We start from the raw sequence: 20662 nt of genomic DNA, 5'->3' as shown, positions 1-20662 counted from the left end.
CATAAATTCTTGACTGAACCAACCTGCATTTCTCCCATTAAGAAATTTATCGCTGGAACTGTACTTATCCAAAGTGAAACGATCCCAAACAAGGCAAAGATTTTCTTCTGAAATACAAGTTTCCAACTATGTGCATTTTTTAACCATACCTGCCAACCTGGTAACTTGGAAATTCGTAAAAACCGCGGACTGGGATGGGGGGGGAGCAGCACAAAAATTTTTAAATTTAAAAGGATTAGTGTTTTGTGACAAGCACTCTCACGTTTTCACAACCATATGTGAACATTGTCAGTCTTGAAGAATAATAAGCAATAACTTCATTGGGCAGGAGAAGCAAATTCTGACATGTACGATTTCAAAAATACTTGGTAGCACCGTCACAGCTTCGAGCCTGACATTGCACTGCGAAGCAATAATGCGGTCGTACTTCATCGGACGTGGCAGTCATACAAAGAGCGACGTCAACACAGAAGTCCTAACTGGCCCCCAAACAACGTGGTATCAACAGGCTTGCTTGCCAAGGTATCAGCGAGTTGTGGGTATGGATGCGTAGCCCGCCCCGAAAAGATGACAGAAATCGCAGCTTCTGTGGATGGTGATAACAAGAGTACGTATTGCCCTCCCATGGCGGCGCAAGGTACCACAGTGTCTTCTAAGTGATGTTCCCATTTTTTCCAGAAAATTCGTAAAATTTCAAGCACAATTTGTAAAATAACAAGACAGGTCAAAATTCGTACATTTTACAGAAAGTTCGGAAGAGCTGGCAGGTCTGCTTGAACCAGTACTGCCACATGGCTCAAATTCTGATGCCAATTACTAAAAAAAACTTGAAGCCTGCTGAAACCCGCAGCTCGACCCCGCGGTCAAACCGAGCAAGAGGGCATGCCAGCGCACTCACCAGTCCTCCGTGATGGTGTTCCGTTTGCTGCTGTCCGACGGCTGGTGCGGGTCGCCGGACTGCGTCTCGGACTGGCCATTCTGCGTCGGCTGCGCGCTGGTGCTCGGAGTCGGATCGGTCTTGTCATCGGTCGTTGGCATCGCCTCGTTCGAACCGTTGCACAGGGCCTCCGCTTCCGCCCGATGCTCTACGACCACCGTGACCCTAAGGGCGCAGCACATTCCAAAAAAAGGTTCGTCAAACCACCTCAAAACGCACACACAGCAACCCCGTCCTGTGAGTTACACGACCGAAATGCCCGTAATTTGGCTTTCCAGAAGTTGTCTCGGAAGTGGTAATCAAACCACCACGCAAGGATAAAGGCTGCATGGGAACAAAGGAAATCAAAGCCCCTTTTCAAGGGGAAGATGGTTAAAACGCGAAGCTTTCTCTAATACAACCTGCGCGGAAGTCCAAAATCCAAACCGCTTCGGCCGTGTCAGCATGGCATGATCGAATAGACGTCGGATTCATAACCCGAGGGACCCAGGGCCGACTCCAACCACGGTTTTTTATGAAACCCATTGTGCAAAGTTGGCTTTCCTGCAGTACATTCATGCTTTTTGATGCCATCAGTAAAGCATAAAAAGCTTCACTTTAAAAGGAATTCCGATTTGGTGCCTAAATCCCACAAGTTAACACTGCAGCTTTGAAGTGTGCTGCAGTGGACAGCTAATGAAGAACCCACGACACTGCATTCAGCAATGAATAACGTCTGCAATACTTAGGCTTCATAGTGGCAAAGTGAAACAAAGCCTAACTGGTGCAAAGCAAGTCTGCGAGTAACAGCATTTCTGCTGGTGCAGTCAATCTTGGAACACAACCACTAGAGCCGGAAAATCTGGGGAAATAAAAACGAAACTTAATACCAATGTGAAAGAAAAATAAAAAAGAGAACTGATGTCAAAATGTACAATAGTTATCATTTTTCTCTTAGGTTTTGAATAGTGAAGCTCATTTAAAGGCAAGGGCTATATCGGCTGAGCAGTGCACACTTCCTGTCTTCCTCGACCATCTTTACTGATACAAGGAAACAGCGCACGACGCGGAAAGATCCCACTTCAAGAATTGCACTACTTCCTTTCCACTGAATCACATCCTGCTTGAAAGGCACAGGCAATTTTTTTCTTCCTTTTAGCGTCCTGTATGACAGGACGCCAAAGACGAAGCTTTTCATAACGGTGGACAAGCACGGCTGTGGGTTTACTCCAAAGAAAACTTCACAATAAATAACACACACACTCTCAATCGTGCCTCGATTATGAGCTGCCCTATTGAGATGAGACTCAAATTAAAAAATTTGGGACTGATTTGGCCGCCACGGCATGCCGGAAGCAACCCTGCACGGGGAAGTGCAAAAACACCTCAGGGCCACGCGCGAAGGACACCCAGGCCCCCTACCCAAACTTCCAGAGCGGCTACTGCCTGTGAAAGCAAACAAGCCACACAGTCTTCGAGAGGCCCCAAGAACTAGGGGGAACGTAAACACGCACTACGCAGCACAACTCACCGACCAGCAACGGACCAGTACCGAGTGGTCGAACGGCAGGGGACGGGCGCAGGCGAACGACTTTCAGCTTCTCCTCATTTCCGAGCGCGAGAAGAAGACTGAGCTCTAAATAGAAGCGGGAAGGCCTGCCTGCGAACCACTGTGCGTGCGTCGACGCCGAGGCCAGGGGCCAGACAAGCCGCACGTGGGCACGGAGCCAGGGAAGCAGTGCGTGCGTGCGTTTGTGTGTGCTGCAAATAACAGCACACCTCGGTCCGCGCCAACAAGTGGCTCCCTCTCTGTTCGTGTCCGACAGGCATGCTGACCGAGTGGAACAGAGACACACATTGCAAACGGAGTTAGCACGTGGGGGCGGTTTTTTTGGCACGAAAGCTGGCTGTCTGACATAAGCGGGGCAGGGCGGTTTTGGCACGAAAACGGAAACTTGTGTCGCGCCGCACAGTTAGACATCGCCTCGGTTGAACGAGTCAGCCCTAGGCAGGAATTTAAAATCTCGAGTAGAAAATATGTGGCGCAGTGGAAGTGACATGCTAACTGAACAAGCTGTTCTCAGTGTCCTTTAGAACCACAGCTAGCTATAACTTGTCTCAGCAGTAATGACCATTCCTTTAACAGTCATTATTTGAGTGGGTAATGAAGCTTGAAAATTAAATGAACTAATTTTCAAGACTGCAGAAAAATACAGGAAGAAAGACAACACACATAGACACAGCGGGTGCTATCTCGGTGAACTGGATAGTTCTTTCCCAGCCTGCGCTTTTTTTTTTTTTTTTCATTTTTATGACTGTGCACTACACAAGAAGCCAAAGGATGCTTTTTGTATACCCATAGAAATAAAAAGGTTGTAGCCTGATTTTTTAGCATAGTTTGCACAGCATAAGCAAAGACAGACCGTTTTTCACTGGCACCTATGTAAAGTCATACAAACACTAAGAAAGGCTCCTTGTCTAGATTAAGTAGCCCCAGTATCTAATCAGTTAAACCACATTTTCGCCTCATTAATTGCAACACAATATACTGCAAGCTACCTTTGATTTGCAAGCTTCGTATTTCGCAAGTCGCACAAGATCTGAAGTTTGAGAATATTTGAGAATATTGAGAATGCTTCACGAAACGGAGCACACGAAACACACGAGACGCATCCTAGAAAACTCCTTCCATTTCTTTACTCTTGTGCGTACGTACATGAGATTTCATTATCTTCTTTCTTAAAGGCAAAAGTGGGCTCTGTAAGAAAATGAACAACCTGCTAATACACCCTTCCCATGCACAAGAAGTGACGCAGAACCATTCTCAGTGAAGGCAGATAAGTAAACGGACCTGCAGTGATACACAAACACTGTAATATGTGAGGATGCAACTCATAGTGGGAGGAGGGTTATAAACTAGCAAGAATCAAACATCCATTGCATAAAAATTGTTTGCCACATCTGGATGTTTTTATTTTCAACTCACCCAGACGAAAAAGCAATTGGAGGACCATTTGGACATGTCGAAAACACAACTGGTTCAAATGGAACCATTTGAAAATGCAAATGGTTCCATTTGGACCAATTGTGTATTCCGCAGGTCCAATTGGGCCTCCAATTGTTTTTTTCGTCTGGGCAATGCGATTTTAAGCTTAACTTAACTTATTAGACAAGCTGTTATTAATTTACACATCTTGAAGAGACAGCAGAGCCAACTAATACGTCTGTCCGAGAAGATTTAACATTTCAGTAAAATATCTCATAGAGACCTGTACTTCAAGAACTGAAGGAAATTTGTGAACTATGCAAAAATAAAGTAGTTCAGAGTATTCAAACTGCGGAAGTGCAAAGGGTTTTCACACAGATGCTGCCGATCTGGCCCTGGCTAGCCATCAGCATTGAAGTGCACGTGTAACGAGAATACCAATGCCAAGTTAGCCCTTGCTCTCGCGCAACAATGGCTGCTTACCTTCCCGCAGCACTCGTGGAGCGGCTTCCACATTCATAACACCGAGGGGAAAACGGAAAGCACAGACACCTCACCGTCCTCGTAAAGTCCCCAGCCAGACTACTTGATGCACTGCTAACACAACCGAAAGGAAAAGGCGACTCACTCGTGGGCCATCTCTTTTCTGCACGCGTCCTCCGAGGCGCCATCATCATCTGTCCTGGTGCCGTCGGGACGCTTCGGCCCCACAGTCTCGCTCAATGGCGACACTGTGATGATGGGCCGTCGATGGTTGCCACCCTCTGCGAGCAATGCTATGGGCTTGGGAGGCACGGGGGGCTTGGGCTTGCCTGTCAAAAGAAAGAAAGAAAGAAGGAAAGAAAGTGAGGACGCGTCACGCTTCGCCACCCCCTGACGTCACGATGTGCCGCTTAGCATTCGCCACGCATCGCTGGGCTTGTCTGTCAGGTGTGCCACGCGGAGTTTGACACTGAATCGAAAGTTTGCTCGCTTGGTGACACGCACCGGTTTTGCTCGATACGTCCGGCTGCTCTATATGACTCAGGTAGTCAGACACGTACCTGGAAGATCTTGCTTGGAAGACTGTGTGTGAGAAGATGAGTAAGAAGGAAAACGCTTTGTATAGTGCACTTGTTGATTGTAAATACAAGTGCGTTTTCCCAATGTTGCAATATATTGATCTTATATGCAATATATTGCAATGCAATATATATATATATATATATATATATATATATATATATATATATATATATATATATATATATATATATATATATATATATATATATATATATATATATATAATATGTTGCAATATATTGATCTTTTATATTGACTGAATGTACTTTTTATAGCTGCTAAATGTGGCCCTTCTAACAAAAAAATTTAAGCCACGCATAAAAGCGAATTTATAAAATTCTATTTTTCGCCTAATAGATGACACGATTTTACCTCTGCAGTCAATTATGAAAGCAAGAAACCTTTCCTCCAACATGGTCAAAAAAAGGAAACAGGAACTTATTGCTTGAAAAGAAGCTTGTGAATAAAGACACAGTGGGTATTTTAGCAACAGCAGCTATGCCAACTTGATTTTCATCTTTCAGTAAATAACTCCACATCATGAAAACACCACAATGGTTGTTTGCTCCGGTCATAACATGGTGTTTCTAAGGGAACATTCAGGATGCTTTTTGCATCTTGAACCTAAACATAGCCGAATCAAATACAAACAAGCTATGACGATAAGACAAGACCATGTGCCAACTGGTAATGAGACAACAATAACATCCCGAGCGAAAACAAGAAAAGATAGCGAGGTGGTGAGAGAGCAAATTCTCGAGAGAAGAGGAAGGCAGAGCAAGTGAGAGAAGCAGGCGACAAACAAAGAGGCAGCACGAGTCCTGAAACCTTGAGGTGGCCTTGTTGTGGTCAGAAGCAATGTTCCTTTTGTCTTTTATCTTCAATCACAGTTGCTTTTGTAGGCCTAATCTCTGGACAGGGCAGTCTGCCACTTAGGAAAGCTCGCACCTTCACCCTGAGGTCGTTTATAGCAGTCTAGAGAAAGTTCTCTCCCAATCCTTCACCGGCAAATGCTTTGGGCTATTTGATGTGTCACAAATTACTGCTTCAGATGAGCAAGCAAAAATATGTGAACACAAGGATGAATTTCAGTTGCCAGCAGAGCGGCCCCGTTAGCGAAAAGGATAAATAAATGAGGTTCAAGCGTATTGTCACGAACTTGTAAAGCATGCAACTTCATTTTAGCAACTCAATGGCTCTGCACCATTTACGTTCTATGACAGCTGAACTAGTCCAGTTAAGGTAATGAAGTGCTCAATACAGTGCTGAAAATACAAGCCTTAAAGAAGTGGAAAAACAAGTGGAGCAGAAAACACATTGCTGATTGTCTATGCAACGTAATTCTACCCTTCTCTAACGACTTTGCTGAGAGCAAGATCTTTGCTGAGAGCAAGATCTACACATAGCTGATGAGGAACCTACGTACGCTCCTGACTGGTCATCGTATATGTTACATATCCCGAGCAACAGCAGGAAATAGCTAAAAAGTGCTTTGCATTTAAAAATGTGATAAAAGCCACGGCCTGGCACTATTCTGGCATACACAGTGCAGATGTCAATCTCCAGTACACAACTGCTTCAAGCTTTCATTCATATGTAGGTGTACGAACGAATGAAGTGTCCAGATACCAAACTTCACAAGGGTATGAGCAATGGGCTACATATGCATGTGTGCTACAAAAGGTGTTTCCCCATGTGCACATGCATGAACCAACTGTGCCATACATCAGCTTGAAGTACACAAATGCCACATATTCCGAATGTGACAATCTTGGGGTTGGCAGCAGCAGCTATAAAATGGAAGTTCGGGTCAACTCTTCTACATCATTGAAGAAAATAAAAGCTGGGTCACAATGTTTTTGAGCTAAGTTGGTCATCATATCATTTACATTGCAGTAAGCGTGGGTTTAGTGTAAACAAAGTGACATGCCAGCTCGAGATGAGGTACGAATCAAATAAAAAGTACCTTCTACCTCTGCTGGATCAGCAAGCTTCCTATCTGTGCAAAATTGAAAGGCTCTATGCAGAAGGGCTCAATTTCGAAGCGTTGCATACAAAAATGTCATAAGTATTCTACTCGTCACCGCTTTAGTTTAAATCCAAATTTTACTAGCATTTTTTTATTCTTATGTAAAAACGAAAACTTGCATTGTGCTTTAGTATTACGGGTGCCAGCATTGACCTTAAAAAATTGAGCAGCCTACATAACGTCGGTGTACCAAAAAACTTGTTCTTAAATGTTTGACGACATTGTCAGCAACACCATGTCAGCATCCGATGTTTTAGGCGACACTCGTCCAGTTGGGCTATAGAACACTTAGCACGGATAGATTTTTGTCGTCAGACCCCTCAATGTTTGCACCCTACAACGCTGTGTTTCCCGCCTATATCGGCCAACTTGTCTATCACTTCGCACTTCCCAAATATTTTTGACGCAACTTGTTGCGAGAAACAGTGAAGAAACGCATTGTAGACAAACCAAGGTTACCTCTCGCCACTGGAGCATTTCAAAAAGCAGTACAGGAAGTGGGGGAAGTGACAAAATTACCCCACAAAGCTCAGCGAGGAGGACTAAAGCACATTCTTAAGTGAGCCAAAACTGCTTTGTCAGATACGAAACACAAAAGCCAGCGGACACCGAAGCACAACTTAACGTAGCATAAAGCAGCGAGTCAGCTGGAACTAAGCACGGATCGCACCGAAAAGTCTCACCGAGAAAATCAAGAGTAGCTGCAAAAGAACGACTCGCCATCATGCAAAAGAAAAAAAGCCACCAACATCGAGCAGGATACAAGAATCACTGGCCTAGGCTGCCTAGGAAAACACCAAAGATGCTGTGACACCTCTGTGGCCTCGTAAGGCTTTCAAGTGAAACCCCCACACCAATAAGGCCAGCAATTTCAATCAGATAAGTCTTCCAGTGGTGAGAGTGCTGGCCACCAACATGGTATCGCCAAGCACCCCTGGCTTTTTATAAATACTGACAACGTCATCAACCTTACCCCTGCAGTAACCCAGCAAGAAATCATTAAACACAAAAAAAGTAGGAAGAGTGCGGTCTGCATCCTGAAGAATAGAATGTTGAGTAAGGTGCTATTTTAAGAGGCAGAAATACTGTACCCTAGCAAACACATTAAAGCTTTACAGAAAACCCCCAAAAAGGTATCAAATAATGCACATTTCATTTCACATCTTAAAGGAAATACACTGGACATCAGTACGTCAAATAACCACGTGTCAACTAACAACTCGCCCGGAAAGCAGCGTTAAATGATAAACAGACATCTCCCAATACCTGAAGCCCAGTATGGAGTTAGAAGCACCAAGCAAACATAGAACCAAGAGGGAAAATGTGACAAGGGTACTTCTACAAGCCAAACAAAGAACTGAGACATTGCTTTTACGAAAAAGGAAAGCTCACCTAAGAACATGCCAACTAATCCAGCAGGCAAATGTGGTCATGTGAGCCTGCAGCAAGGTATTGCAACAGTCCACCATGCTATTCCCTGGTCTGATTGCAGTCAAAATGAGTACCCGCTTCACTGATAGAATTTCGGACCTTAGTTTGATTAGCCGATAGAGATGCGCATACCTTGATGCACCCCGTAAAACCCATTCAGGAATCAAGAGCGAACAAAGCAGACCACAAAAAGAATGGCTTTCACGGTCAAAGTACGATAAGGAGAAAACAACCCACTGGCAGGTGAATCAGGAGCGAGATAGGAGGCAATTAAATTGGTGATAATGAAACTACCAAGGATGCCCGTTTTTTTCTCGCTGCAATAACGGAATAAAAGGTATATGCCTCATTAAGAGGATAACATACAAGATGGCACTCCTCAGATAAAACACAGCTGATAACCAAATACTTTCAGCAACAGTAGGGATTCAATAACAGCTGGAAAGGCAATGAAATGGAACACAATGGCCGCTGCCAAGTTGGAATAAATGGACTGAAATGGCAGGACCACTATATCTGTGCAAGATATCTGAGATGCAGGTATGCTGACTGCGTATGTAAATGATGAAGCAGCAATCAAGTACACTATTATTTTTTCACCAAAAAGCATCATGGCTTTCAGGACTAGGAGGGCCACCCACAACACCATTTTCCACACCAATAAATGTTTATCAACAACTGCAATAACATAAGGCAAGGAGACACCCTATTAAAGGGACCGCATGCAGAATGTTGCTTGTTGCAATTGATCACAGAATAGAATATCGATTCAGTAGGGACGCGAAAGAGCGCTGACGCAAACGGCACATGACGGCTGTCACCGGAAAAACGGAGACGAAGCGACAATTTCATTCGGACATCACCTAGGAGCAAGTAGCCGATCCAGCCGCTGTCCCTGGCTACCTGGACATACAGCGCGAGCACGTACGAGAGGCAGCCCAGCGAGATGGTCAGCAGCGTGGCGCCGGCCAGGAAGACCACACCGTCCGACCACTCCTCCATGGGAGCGTGGGGTGCGGCCGCCACGGCTCCAGCGAGCAGGGAAAGACGGACCCCGCGTGTCTGCGCGTCGCGTCGCCGCACCACGGGGCCCCGGACGGAGGACCAAAATAGAGCCCCCTCTTCCCACCCTCCTCTTCCCTGCCCTCAGAATTGCGGTGTCACGTGTCTGGGGTGAGAACCCTGAGGAGGAGGTGACGCTCGAGAGACCATGGCAAGAAATGTGACAAACAAGAATGTGAAAAAAAAGCTCGTGAGCTCCGGTGGGGATGTGTGAAAAGAATGCATTCAGGAGAAGACTAGAAATTTATTTCTATTTATTTAATTATTTATCTATTTATTCAGATACCAACAGCACCCAAGTGGGCATTATTGTAGGGGGGGAAACAAACAACAAAAGATACAGGTAGCATAATACGACATGAAAAGCAACATAATGTAAAAATAAGAGATAACATCAACACTCTAAACATAAACAACATTCTAAAAAAGACAGAATACAAAACAACACACCTATAAGAGGTTGATACAAGCTGTAAATAGTTAGTGACGCCAAAAATTCAAATGTACACATACGTCATGTAAAACTAGTTAAACATTTTTGAATGAATCGGCATTTCTGCGTGGACTCGATGAGGAAATTTATCTTTCCGTCTGTAACGATTGATGTGTCCCAGAAAAAAGCTGTTATTACAAGTCACTAGGGCCATCACATTGATATCAGGCTTGTTATACTATTGTCTGCAGAAAATGTCTTCCCAGCAAAGCATGTTCGTATGGCAGTGAAGCCAACTATATAGAGGTTGTGTGTAGTACAAAGCTGACTATACACACATTTGTGTATCATCGTAAAGCATCTTTTTTAGAGAACTGAAGCCAACTTTAAAGGGGCTTGGTACGCTGCGCCTGAAAGGGATACATGGGTTTTTATGGAGGTATTCATTAAAAGTCCCCATGGAGTTCCTACTTTGGGACCAGGCTGCCTATAAGGCGCATTGAAAAATGTCTTCCCAGCAATGAACCTGCGAATAGCGGTGAAGCCCACTTTAAAAGTGCTCGGTGTATAGCAGAGAGTGGCTGAAGCATTTATTAGACAAATTCCACGTGGCAATTTCTGCAATTTTCTTGACTTCCTTGCATGCTACTTGTGGTGAAAGGTTCCTGAACAGGCCACACACTTTACAGCCGCAAGGTTTTTACGACCCCTTTGCAAGTGCTCCAATGATGGGCTAGAACATGCGAGTCGCCAGGTTTTTAGTAAAAACAAAAAGGTGCAGCTCGGAAACAACTATCCTGACGAAGGAAATACAAAAACAGATGGTGCGTTCACTTCTTGTCTTTTAAACAGCAGATGTTAACTGAACTGAAGCTTAACTGAGAAGTACGTATACCTGTTAATTCAATACTGGTAGAAAAATTAAAACAAAATCTGCTAGAGAGTGGACCAGCAAGGACACAGTACTATTGCCAGCAAAACCGAATCATGCGGTCTAGTTCTTAAATAATATTATCTTGTTAAGTAACCCTTCTTGTGAGCAGTCTTTAAATGCTTTACTGTACACAATGTTTTGAACCAGTTTTGAACCAGTCCTTCTCTCCTGCAATTTTAATAACACAGTGGTGTAGTTTAAGCTACAATACTGACAGCTTTACAAAAAGAGTTTGGAAGTAAATTTTCCCTGTGGTGGGTTTAGTTTCAACATAGCAGTATTGCTTAAGGGTGGGAAACAAACACCTCGAAATAGGGAGGAAACTCAGGTGGAAGACATCCTATCTCAAATGAAGAGAAAAAATACAATAAACCGTCGTCAAAGTTTTTATACAATCCCAACTGCGGTGAAGGGAGAGCAAATCATCACTTCTTATATTGAAATCAGTTTCCAGACCAGAGGAGTTCTATCGGGAGGGTTTACTGTCCAAGGAATTGGGCTGTACATATATAAGGCAGAGGTGACAACTGATAAACCGCCAGGGTAACAGATTGGCTAGAGAGATGGCACTGACTAAATAACTCGATGAACAGTTGGTTTTGAAAATTTTGTGGTAAAAATGGATTTTGACAGCACAGGATAGGTGAAACCGGAAGCGTATGGGAGAAGCCCTCGTCATGTAGCAGACGGCATGCAGTCGACTCGCGGTAATTCAAACTCGGATACTCCAAAATTTCGGTTGATTCGAACAAATTTCAACATTTTGATTGGCTATGTTTTCAATGTATTTTATGCCACTTAATTCAAACTGCTCCTTTGCGTAAATTCGGTTAATTCCTTTTTTTTTTGCTTGTCCCCCATGGAAAATATCTGCCGAGTTTGCTGCTTCTAGCCACCATTTGCATCTGTATATCGCTAACAGTCATGAACAAAGCCAATTAGCTGCATGCACACGTCAAAGCGAAAATGCGCATGTTAACAACCCTGTGGTAATTAAGGAAGAAAGAAAGAAAGCAGTCATCCATTAGTGATTTTCGTTTTATATTATAAGTGTGAATAGCACTTCAGTATTGTGCGTGAGTGTTTCATTACCAGACAAGCTGGTATGTTGCCCGGGGTTTCTGATAATTCAAACATAATCCTGGGTCCCTTCGAGTTAGAATTATCGAGTCTACTGTGTGTGTGTATATATACATACACACACACACATAGATATATATGGAAAAGGCTGAACCCCAGCCGAAATGTCTCAATAAACGTTATGTTTTTATGGTGATTCTAATCTTTATATATATATATATATATATATATATATATATATATATATATATACACACATATAGCGAATCAGAATAGGAAATGAGGGGCTCGCTGAAATAGGACAGAAATAAGGGTTGGCAGTCAAGAAAACTTCGGAAAGCAAAGGGGAGGATATGGTAGGTCATTGAAACAGATAAATAATTTGGAAAGAGAGTGGAGAAAAAATGCCCGCCAGGTGGGATCCGAACCTACGACCTCCAGAATACCGGTCTGGTTTTCTCGACTGCCAACCCTTATTTCTATATTATATATATATATATATATATATATATATATATATATATATATATATATATATATATATATATATATATATATATATATATATATATATATATATATGTATATATATATATATATATATATACACATAGAGAGAGAGAGAGAGAGAGAGAGAGAGAGAGAGAGAGAGAGAGAGAGAGAGAGGCAGGGCTAAGGTAGGGCAGCATTTATTTGAACGTTCCTGACCAAGCAGAATCAACGCCGGTGATGATGACGGTCGCACGAGTCAACGAAGCATGGATGAAGACAATGCTGATGATACAGTGATTCTGGCTGGTGGATGCGACACGGAGGATGGCCACTTCAGAAACCTGGTGTCAGGATGGTGCTCACACTATATATATTTGGGTCAGGGAATATCTGCAACGCTTTTAGTCCTAAAAGTGACGGGGAAGGCAGCTGCACGCACGTGCATATCGCGCAAAAGGTTCTAGGCGTTCCCGCAATGAGTGCACCACCCTCACGTGCGCCGGCGGCGGGGCTCCGTTAGAATGGTCACGACGACGTGCCGGGAAGAGAGGGCGTCGAGAGAAAGCGGCGAATTTGTCTCCGCGCGTACGGCACCGCAGAAAGCTCTTCGCGTCGAAGACCCCGGCGCTTTAAAAATAGACGCCCGCTCCCCGGCCGCGCTTAGTTTCTGTTTGCTTCCAGCGGCCACGCCCCCTCGCGGTCGTTTACCCTCTCCCTCAGTTTTTACACCTTCCCTCTCCCGCAAACCCTCTCCACAACACCGCAGCTCGCTTCTATCTTCCATTATCCTACCAGCAGCGACATAACAATACGAGGAATGCTGACAAAAAAGAATCCGCGTTTGTCGGGCCGCGACAACGGCAGGCAGCTAGCCGTCTATTCTGTAGCGGCAGCAGCAGCTGCGCGCACTGGAGTGTCCAACGGCGAGCACCAACTGCGCACATCACAGGGCGTCGTCGATCGCGTGCGCCGTGTTTATTTCGGACGCGGATTTTTCGAGGGCGCTCAACCGAACGGGCCCCAGAGATGCGCTACGTTGCACTTGGATAATCAGATAAATTTTACGGCACGCTAGCAGCTGGGGGCGAACCCCACGGAACAAGCGATCTTCTGCTCTGGCGGGATTAAATCGGATTCGGATGTTTGTTTTTTTATACCTGCCGGTAGATCAATGTCAGGGGTTGTTGCTCTTCGAATATGTGTTCAAAGATGCACTAACTGGATCAGTTAACAAAGCAGTTAAATTTGAGCAGCTAGTGCTGCTTTATTCGTGCGGAAAATGCAGCCGTACACCCGCAGACGCACGTAAAGTGACGCCACTCGGGTAAGAAAAAAAAAGTTTGTAAAGTACCCAGGGGGAATTTATCGAAGGCGACGCAACTGGGAAATCATGTAAACCGACACGATCAAAAGCTAAACAGGATGCCAGCTTCGATGATTGGACGCGGCGAGACAGCTGAGGCTGCGAGCAAACTCAATGCTGCGAGCAGCCGGGCCGCAGCTGTAATTTCATGCCATCCGCATTAGCGGGACCCATGAAAAACAAACCCCCTCGCCTATGCCATAACAAAGCGACTGCCTTTTCTTGTTACTTCTAACTTCGTTTTTCTTGTGGCTGAGGGCTGCCAAACCCACCCACCCCCCTGCCCATCCCAACACACACACGCAGGGGCGGTGACAAGCCGTCCATACCAATTGCGGATAAAAGAAAAAAAGAAAACACTGAAGCTCCGGGAGTTGAAGGAGAGGCGAATGTTCCCAACGCCCGACTCGCCAAAGAGCCTGAGCTGGCTTCGTAGCCTTATCAGTCCGACTGAGCTCGGATAACAACCAAACGCGAAAAGCCCGCTTGTGTAGCTGATAACGCAGCTCCGTGCATCCTAATCACTGCCTACAGCGCTGCCAGTATCGACGGACAATATTCTGTCAAAAGGCTGCCGATCAGTACACGAAACACGCGCGATGCAGTCATCGTCGTTGCGAGAGGTGTCGATCCCGACAGATTTGAACGCGGAATGTAGTCGAGCCGCCTCGATTTACCGCAAAAAGGCGATCAACCTACTCCGTACGGTCAACAACGCCGCGAGCAGGCAAAGTCGGCCTGTTTTTGTTTGTTTGTTTTCGCGTACCGGTTCAGTAGGAACATGAGTGGGACATGTGTCGGCAAACAGGTTACGTTCGACCTGCCGTTGCCAAACAGTTGCGAGACGTCTGGGCGACGTTGCGCGGCACCAAAAGACGATTGTTCTCGCCGACACGATCCGCAGCCGTCCGTGCGAGGTACGAACGAACGCCTTCCGTTTCGCATGAATGGATTCGAAAGCGGCGATCGGAAGAAAAAAACAACAAAAACGCCCTCTTCGCGATGACACCCCACGGGACACACATCCGTGCGTGGAGTTTGCACCTACGTATCAGCGCATGAGCTGTCCCGTTGACTAATGCCCGCACGCGGGCGTACTACGACAGACGATCGCGACAGCCCTGCTGCCGCAATAAACATGCATATAGCCGCGCAGGACGGCGTAGTGTCTCGTAAAAGTAGCGATCGTGTAGCAGGTGGAACAACAAACACGGCTGGTTCGAGCTGAACTGTCCGGACGGACAGGGAGGCGATACGCGGAAGAACGGATTAACGTAAACGTACCTGACGCCATGGACGTTGCAATGTTCACAGCCTCCAGACTTCGTCATAACGCTCGGAATTCACATCTGCGCCGGTCCTTGCCGCTGTCAAGGTACTTTGTAGTCACTTGGGTGGTTAAGTTATCACACGGGAAGGCATCACATTTCTCGTATACTAAAAGCGTCTGCCATTTTTGATCTGCTAGACAGATGACATCCGCATTAGCCACCTACTAGCACTCATAGACATGCAGCACTAGCGCACTCATGCTTCAGAGCCAAGAACTAAGATGCTTGCTAGTGACACCCAATGTTTTTAGATTAGGTCTAAAAACATTGGTGACACCTTATGGTCACAAAATTTTAAAAATTTACAAATAACTGATTTTTGTTTTGCAAAAAAGTATTTCTCAAAACTTTAGAAACATTTGGGTGAAAAGTTTTTTAGACGTGTTTCAAATACTCAAAGCCATAAGACACCACCTCTTCACCCGCGAATTTCGAACGAGAGGAACCTACAAATGGTGCTTATCTGGACTGCAAGGAAGCCATAAAAGGTAAAAAAAAAAAAACCCTAGGTATACTTACACAATGAAGATACGAATGACAAGTGAAATTGGGCAGTCCATGTTTATGGCTTCTTATTTCTTTATCGAGATTTCGTGAGCTTTATCTACATTTTCATATCAGGGGTGCCTGAAGTGGAAAAAAGTGTGTGGGGAACTAAACTACAAATGTTTATAGTTCACAATTTCATAAACTTCTAACTGAATAGATTTAACAGGTCAGGTAGGCTCACTGTTTTTTTTTTTATTAAGGCCACCTACTTTATGCTTCGAATAATGCATCTTTATTAGTATTAGAAATGCGAGTATTGGTTATGTGTGGCACCAGCTGAGAAACCTAAACTACCTGATTGCTTCAGGATGCCAGATGAAGACGATAGGGATGCTGCCGCTAATTTTCAGCGGTGCAGTACTAGAAACCCACCCTTATAGTGAGAAGAAACTTTATTGAAGAAAAAAAAAATAAAATGGAGTCTTCGGGGTGGTTTCCTTAGACCAGGACATGGTGAACTAACTAGTTATAATAAGTACACGAACCATAAAGTCGACTTCGTAGCAGAGCGCATTCTGTTAAGGAGTCATGAACAAAACCTTGTTAAAAGGATATCCTTTTAACAGCTATGCTGCGACATATATCATTCGCCAATGACATACCCTGTCACTATCGACTATAACGCCAACAGTTTCCTCCCCCACACAAGCAATTCCCCAAAGAGGAAGGAGTCATACTTCGCCAGCTCCAAACACCTTCCCCCACAGCATGCTCTATTCCCCACCCAATACTCACCTCATTGCATCTTCTGCCCCACATCAAGAATCAAGGAACACTACCACATAGTGCAGGCATGCCCCAACACCCCAGACCTCCTTCCTGATTATCTCAGACACCTGGTCCCAGCTTCGGCTGTGAACAGGGCACAAAAGGCCGGCTACAGCCAGAAAGTCCTGGACCGAGGACATCCTCACTGGTTCGGAGTGACCGCAATCACGATGGATAGGATAAATGAAGTTTTTTTCCTCCACCTACTCCTCGTGTTGTCTGTAGCCAATTATTTGTGCTTTGTTTTGTGAAAGGTGTTAGCCATATTAGTGAAGCAAACCTCTAGTGGCTTGGATTTCTCGAAAATGGCAAACCTCTTTTCAATGTGCTGAGCAGTAAAGCTGGCCATACCTAGGCAGAACTCCTTGCATTTTCTGCCCTCGGCAAGTTTCTTTCTGGCCTATGCCCGAAAGCATGGGTGGACAAGTATTGAGGTCACAGTCGGCAGGAAATCTGACATACCAGTAGCGACGTACGCTCCCGGATTTATAAACCTTATTGCAGTGAATTCGCAACAAATCTGACAATTCTAATTTGGCCTAACAAATCACCCGTTGCCTGGGGAGTGAAGAATGTTCTGCTGTAAAGTTGATCACTGCATGGATTTTCAACGTAACAAGGTTAAGTGCAACCAAATTAAAGAAGTACTTCTGACAATACAAATCGAAATCAGCACAAATTTCTAACCAGCCTTTGCACATTTGCTAGTGATGTGGCAATAACCTGAGCCAAATAGAGAGGCAATTTTATAACTTAAAATGATTGTTGGCGTTTTATATTTATGAATCAACCTGAAGATCTTCCCTTCCCACCATGTGCCTTCATCTAATTACATCCTTCGCGTGCGAGATCTCTGCTTCTACAATGTTAAACAGCATGAGGCTACACCAGTGCACCAGAACAAAGACACAGAACAAAACATGAACAAAATTACCTGGCAAGTGAACCCCAGTAATTCTTTCAGCATTTAGAAATGTTATATACTAAGTTGTTCTACATGTGATGTACGATCTTTGACTTCGCGACTCTGGCCAACGTAAAAAAAAAAAGCCCACTTTGAACGAGCTTAAAAACATTTCAGTTCTTTAGGGTTCAGATTACACAGGTTAACTGTAACGTACACACTACACTACTGAACAGTAACGTTGACACAGACCACACCGTTTTTTCATAAGAAAATGAGCCACTGCCCAGTTATCTTTATTACAAACGTTGACATAAAAAAAAACAGTGAGTTGTACATTCACCCCTTTCATGAAGAGAGGGGTCGTTTTGCACTTGTGTGAGGACCCCCACTTGCATGACAGGGAAACATGAATGAATCTGGATATTCACAAATGAGCTTTTTGGTCAATGCATTGTCGTGATTGATGCTGGCAGATGGCAAAGCACAGCTTGGAGGATGCAACTAGAAGGCAGCTTGCCTGCAAAGCGTGCAAAAGAGTTTACGCAAGACAGCATGAAAAGTCTTCTCCAAACCCAAGACCAAATCTGCAGTTGACAGGATGCTCTGAAAAGGTTGCGCGCAATGACCTGGCAACACAGTTTGGCGACAGCCTGCCAGTTAACCGCGACATTGAAATGGCAGTGCGTAAAGATGAGAGGAAAAAGGCCTAGCACGATGAGATGCACAACAAAGGCATGACAAGAGCACCACGGATATAAAATGCAGAAAAAAAAAAAAGAAAGGAAGAGGAATCTGTGTTTGACAACGTTTACTGCAACAACATAGCGCTGTGTTCTCGTGAATTTCCTCCCAAAGCCAGTCTTACGCAAAGACCCCTAAGGCAGCATGGCGACAACGAATGTACACACTCGTTAAAACACGATGTTGTCAACACGGTCAGGAAGGCCCAGTAAGGAGTACAAGTTTTAAGAACACTTGAGAGTCACCGCTTCTCCAACAATCGCTCCTCAGTTTCTGGCCAAGCAGTAACCGCAGGCAAGCAGGCGTAACACACTGAAAGAGTCGTTCCGGTGCTGCACCAGTGTCGTCCAGCGCGGAACGTCTCCTTCAAAGGTTGCACACTGCAACAATGCGTTTGCACTCACCAGAAACAGGAGGACCTCCTTTGGCACTCGTCAATAACCCTTGCAAAAGAGACAAGGAGATTGCATACTTATCACACATGCTGAGCAGAACAGTGTGGTCACCAAGAAGAAAAAAAATAATAAAGCCCCATCTAACCTATAACCTTCCCAACACGGCTTGTGTCAGCTTGCTTGCCGACACAAGCCGTCCCCGCTGCGGCAACAGCCCAGCCAGAGACGGTACAACAAACTGCAGTAAAAGAAAGGGAAACGAGAGTACATACAATGATTCACATGTATGATACAGGCAGCATTTTCTTCCTGGCACGAGAGATGCATACATTTGTTCCAACTTGCCGCAACAACTGCGCAACAACTCCTCCTGCCACTTCTATCACAAGCACTAGAGACACCGGTACCTTTCCCAGATAACACCACATTTCGGAAGGTGATGCTACCGCACGCAACCACCCCATATTGCAAGGCAAATCGGGCCCCACCTAGTTGCCAAACAGGCCTCGCTTCATAGTAGCGCAAACTTCGGTGCTGCGCATCAAACAATCAAACGCTTTCCAACTAATGAGACCTTGCAGGAGATTGTACTGCTGCACTGTTTGTCAGGACAACAAATAGGGTATAGGATGCGGAAGGAATGGTTACACCCTGGCATCCTTTGCATCACGCTAAAAACTTGTTTCGCTGCACATAAGCCCGAGTTTGGCACAGTTGATGCAGACTACGGCAGAACATGCAGCAAGCCGCACCACACTCAAGTGGACCCTTATTCGCTGGCACCACCTGGCCACTCGCTAAAAAAAAATACTCCTTAACCCAGAGCAAAAGCTGAATGGGGTAAAAATTTCAAGCACGCAACCAAGGATACGAAACGTGCACAATAAACCGAATCAGCAATTTCATTTCGAAACACAAACTGCAAATTTATCGCGTGTCCACCTATAAATCGGAGTCCTTAGTACGCATTTGCACTTCGCCGCAAATGTCGTGAGAAGCATCTTCTGTGCAACACTTAGCCTTCAAAGGGCTGCAAGACCTGGCTCTTTCGGCTCCTCCCAGCATGCTTTGTGCTCAGGCTAGACTATGCACTACACGGTCTGTATACTTTTGTCCTTTGTACCACGCTTTCCCTTGACACGGCCTCTGTGGCCCGCCTTGGGCCCAGAGTGTCGGCCCCACAGGGTCAGGCCCTAGGAGTAGAAGCTCTGTAGGACTCGGCCGATGCCCTCGGCCCGTGGAGCGGCCAGCCTGTCGGCCACGATGCTCAGGTAGATGGTGCTGACGATGCGGCGGACCTCCTGCAAGCGGTCCCGCCGACGCTGAAGGAACTTGCTGCGGGGCAGCAACCGGTCGGGGAGGTCCGGCTGAGTGTCCAGGTGCCGACTGCTCCTACGGATGCGAGAGGGGATCACAAGTGTGCTGCTAAAATGAAATGCATTATTAAGACTTCCCCACTCCAGAACAGCTGCCAGTGCACTCAGGTTTTTCGCGAGTTTAGCCGTCAACTCCATCATGTGTGAACAAAAAAAGTTGAGTAAAAACAGTAGAATCTCGATATGAATCTCGCGGGACCACAAAAAATATTCGTATCACCTGAAATTCGCATGAACCAACACAGAACAAAAAATTGAGCACTAAAAAAGTTTATTTCTTTCCTTACTTTCGCGTGAAAAAAATCCATGACGTTTTTCTGCTTTTTTTTTAACCTCCATGTCGCCGAGTGCTCCTTTCTGGACTTTCATCTCCCCACTCGCGGTGCCCAAACTCACTACACACCCCAACAGTCAAGGCGTGCACTGCATAGCACGTTTCTGCATGCAACTCGTGCGCGTCGGTGTTGTGCATGCAATTTTTTCACGCCCACGTCGAAGATTCCGCGCTCGCGGCAGCTTGTGTCTCGGTCGGAAAATGATATGTGCGGCAGTGGGAGGAGCCCGATGACTTGCACCAATGGGGAGGCATGCGCCTCATAGTGGCAGTTTCGAAGTGCTCGAGACAGCCAGCTGGATGGCTCCACCAGGGATGTTTAGGCTTACCTCCCAAGCAGATAATTTCATGGGCACTTCCACTAGCGGCATGGATGGTGTTTCACAGTTTTTGCCCACATTATCAGCTCCTTTACCGCACAAGCAATGTGTGCCTTGAGTGGCATTTCAAAGAGCAGTTAGAAGCGGCCG

General features: G+C 45.3%; 2 protein-coding genes across 6 annotated transcripts in view; both read right to left on the bottom strand.

Annotated features, from left to right (window-relative positions):
- Window positions 1–15304, bottom strand: part of LOC144159399 (uncharacterized) — a 39598-nt gene extending 24294 nt beyond the window's left edge. For 2 of the 4 annotated variants that reach the window (XM_077690861.1, XM_077690862.1), the window contains exons 1-3: window positions 9291–9461; window positions 4531–4714; window positions 899–1102 (exon numbers count right to left, since the gene is read on the bottom strand). In XM_077690861.1, the coding sequence (XP_077546987.1) occupies window positions 899–1102; window positions 4531–4714; window positions 9291–9429 (527 nt within the window). In that variant the 5' untranslated portion in view covers window positions 9430–9461. Of the gene's footprint in view, window positions 1–898; window positions 1103–2447; window positions 2594–4530; window positions 4715–9290; window positions 9462–15075 lie in introns of those variants that run through there. The other 2 variants (XM_077690863.1, XM_077690864.1) reach the window with 2 other exon arrangements.
- A 2536-nt stretch (window positions 15305–17840) lies between these two features.
- The window catches only part of Edtp (Egg-derived tyrosine phosphatase), a 34421-nt gene continuing 31599 nt past the window's right edge, over window positions 17841–20662 (bottom strand). For both annotated transcript variants that reach the window (XM_077690859.1, XM_077690860.1), the window contains one exon: window positions 17841–19874. In XM_077690859.1, coding sequence (XP_077546985.1) covers window positions 19676–19874 — 199 coding nt within the window. In that variant the 3' untranslated portion in view covers window positions 17841–19675. The remainder of the gene's footprint in view (window positions 19875–20662) is intronic.

The sequence above is a fragment of the Haemaphysalis longicornis genome, unplaced genomic scaffold, assembly GCF_048455015.1.
Source record: "Haemaphysalis longicornis isolate Haplotype H1 unplaced genomic scaffold, Haemaphysalis longicornis Haplotype H1 scaffold_10, whole genome shotgun sequence".
NCBI lineage: Eukaryota > Metazoa > Arthropoda > Arachnida > Ixodida > Ixodidae > Haemaphysalis > Haemaphysalis longicornis.
The sequence above is the reverse complement of the archived record's forward strand: the minus strand, read 5'-3'. Positions and strand labels throughout refer to the sequence as shown.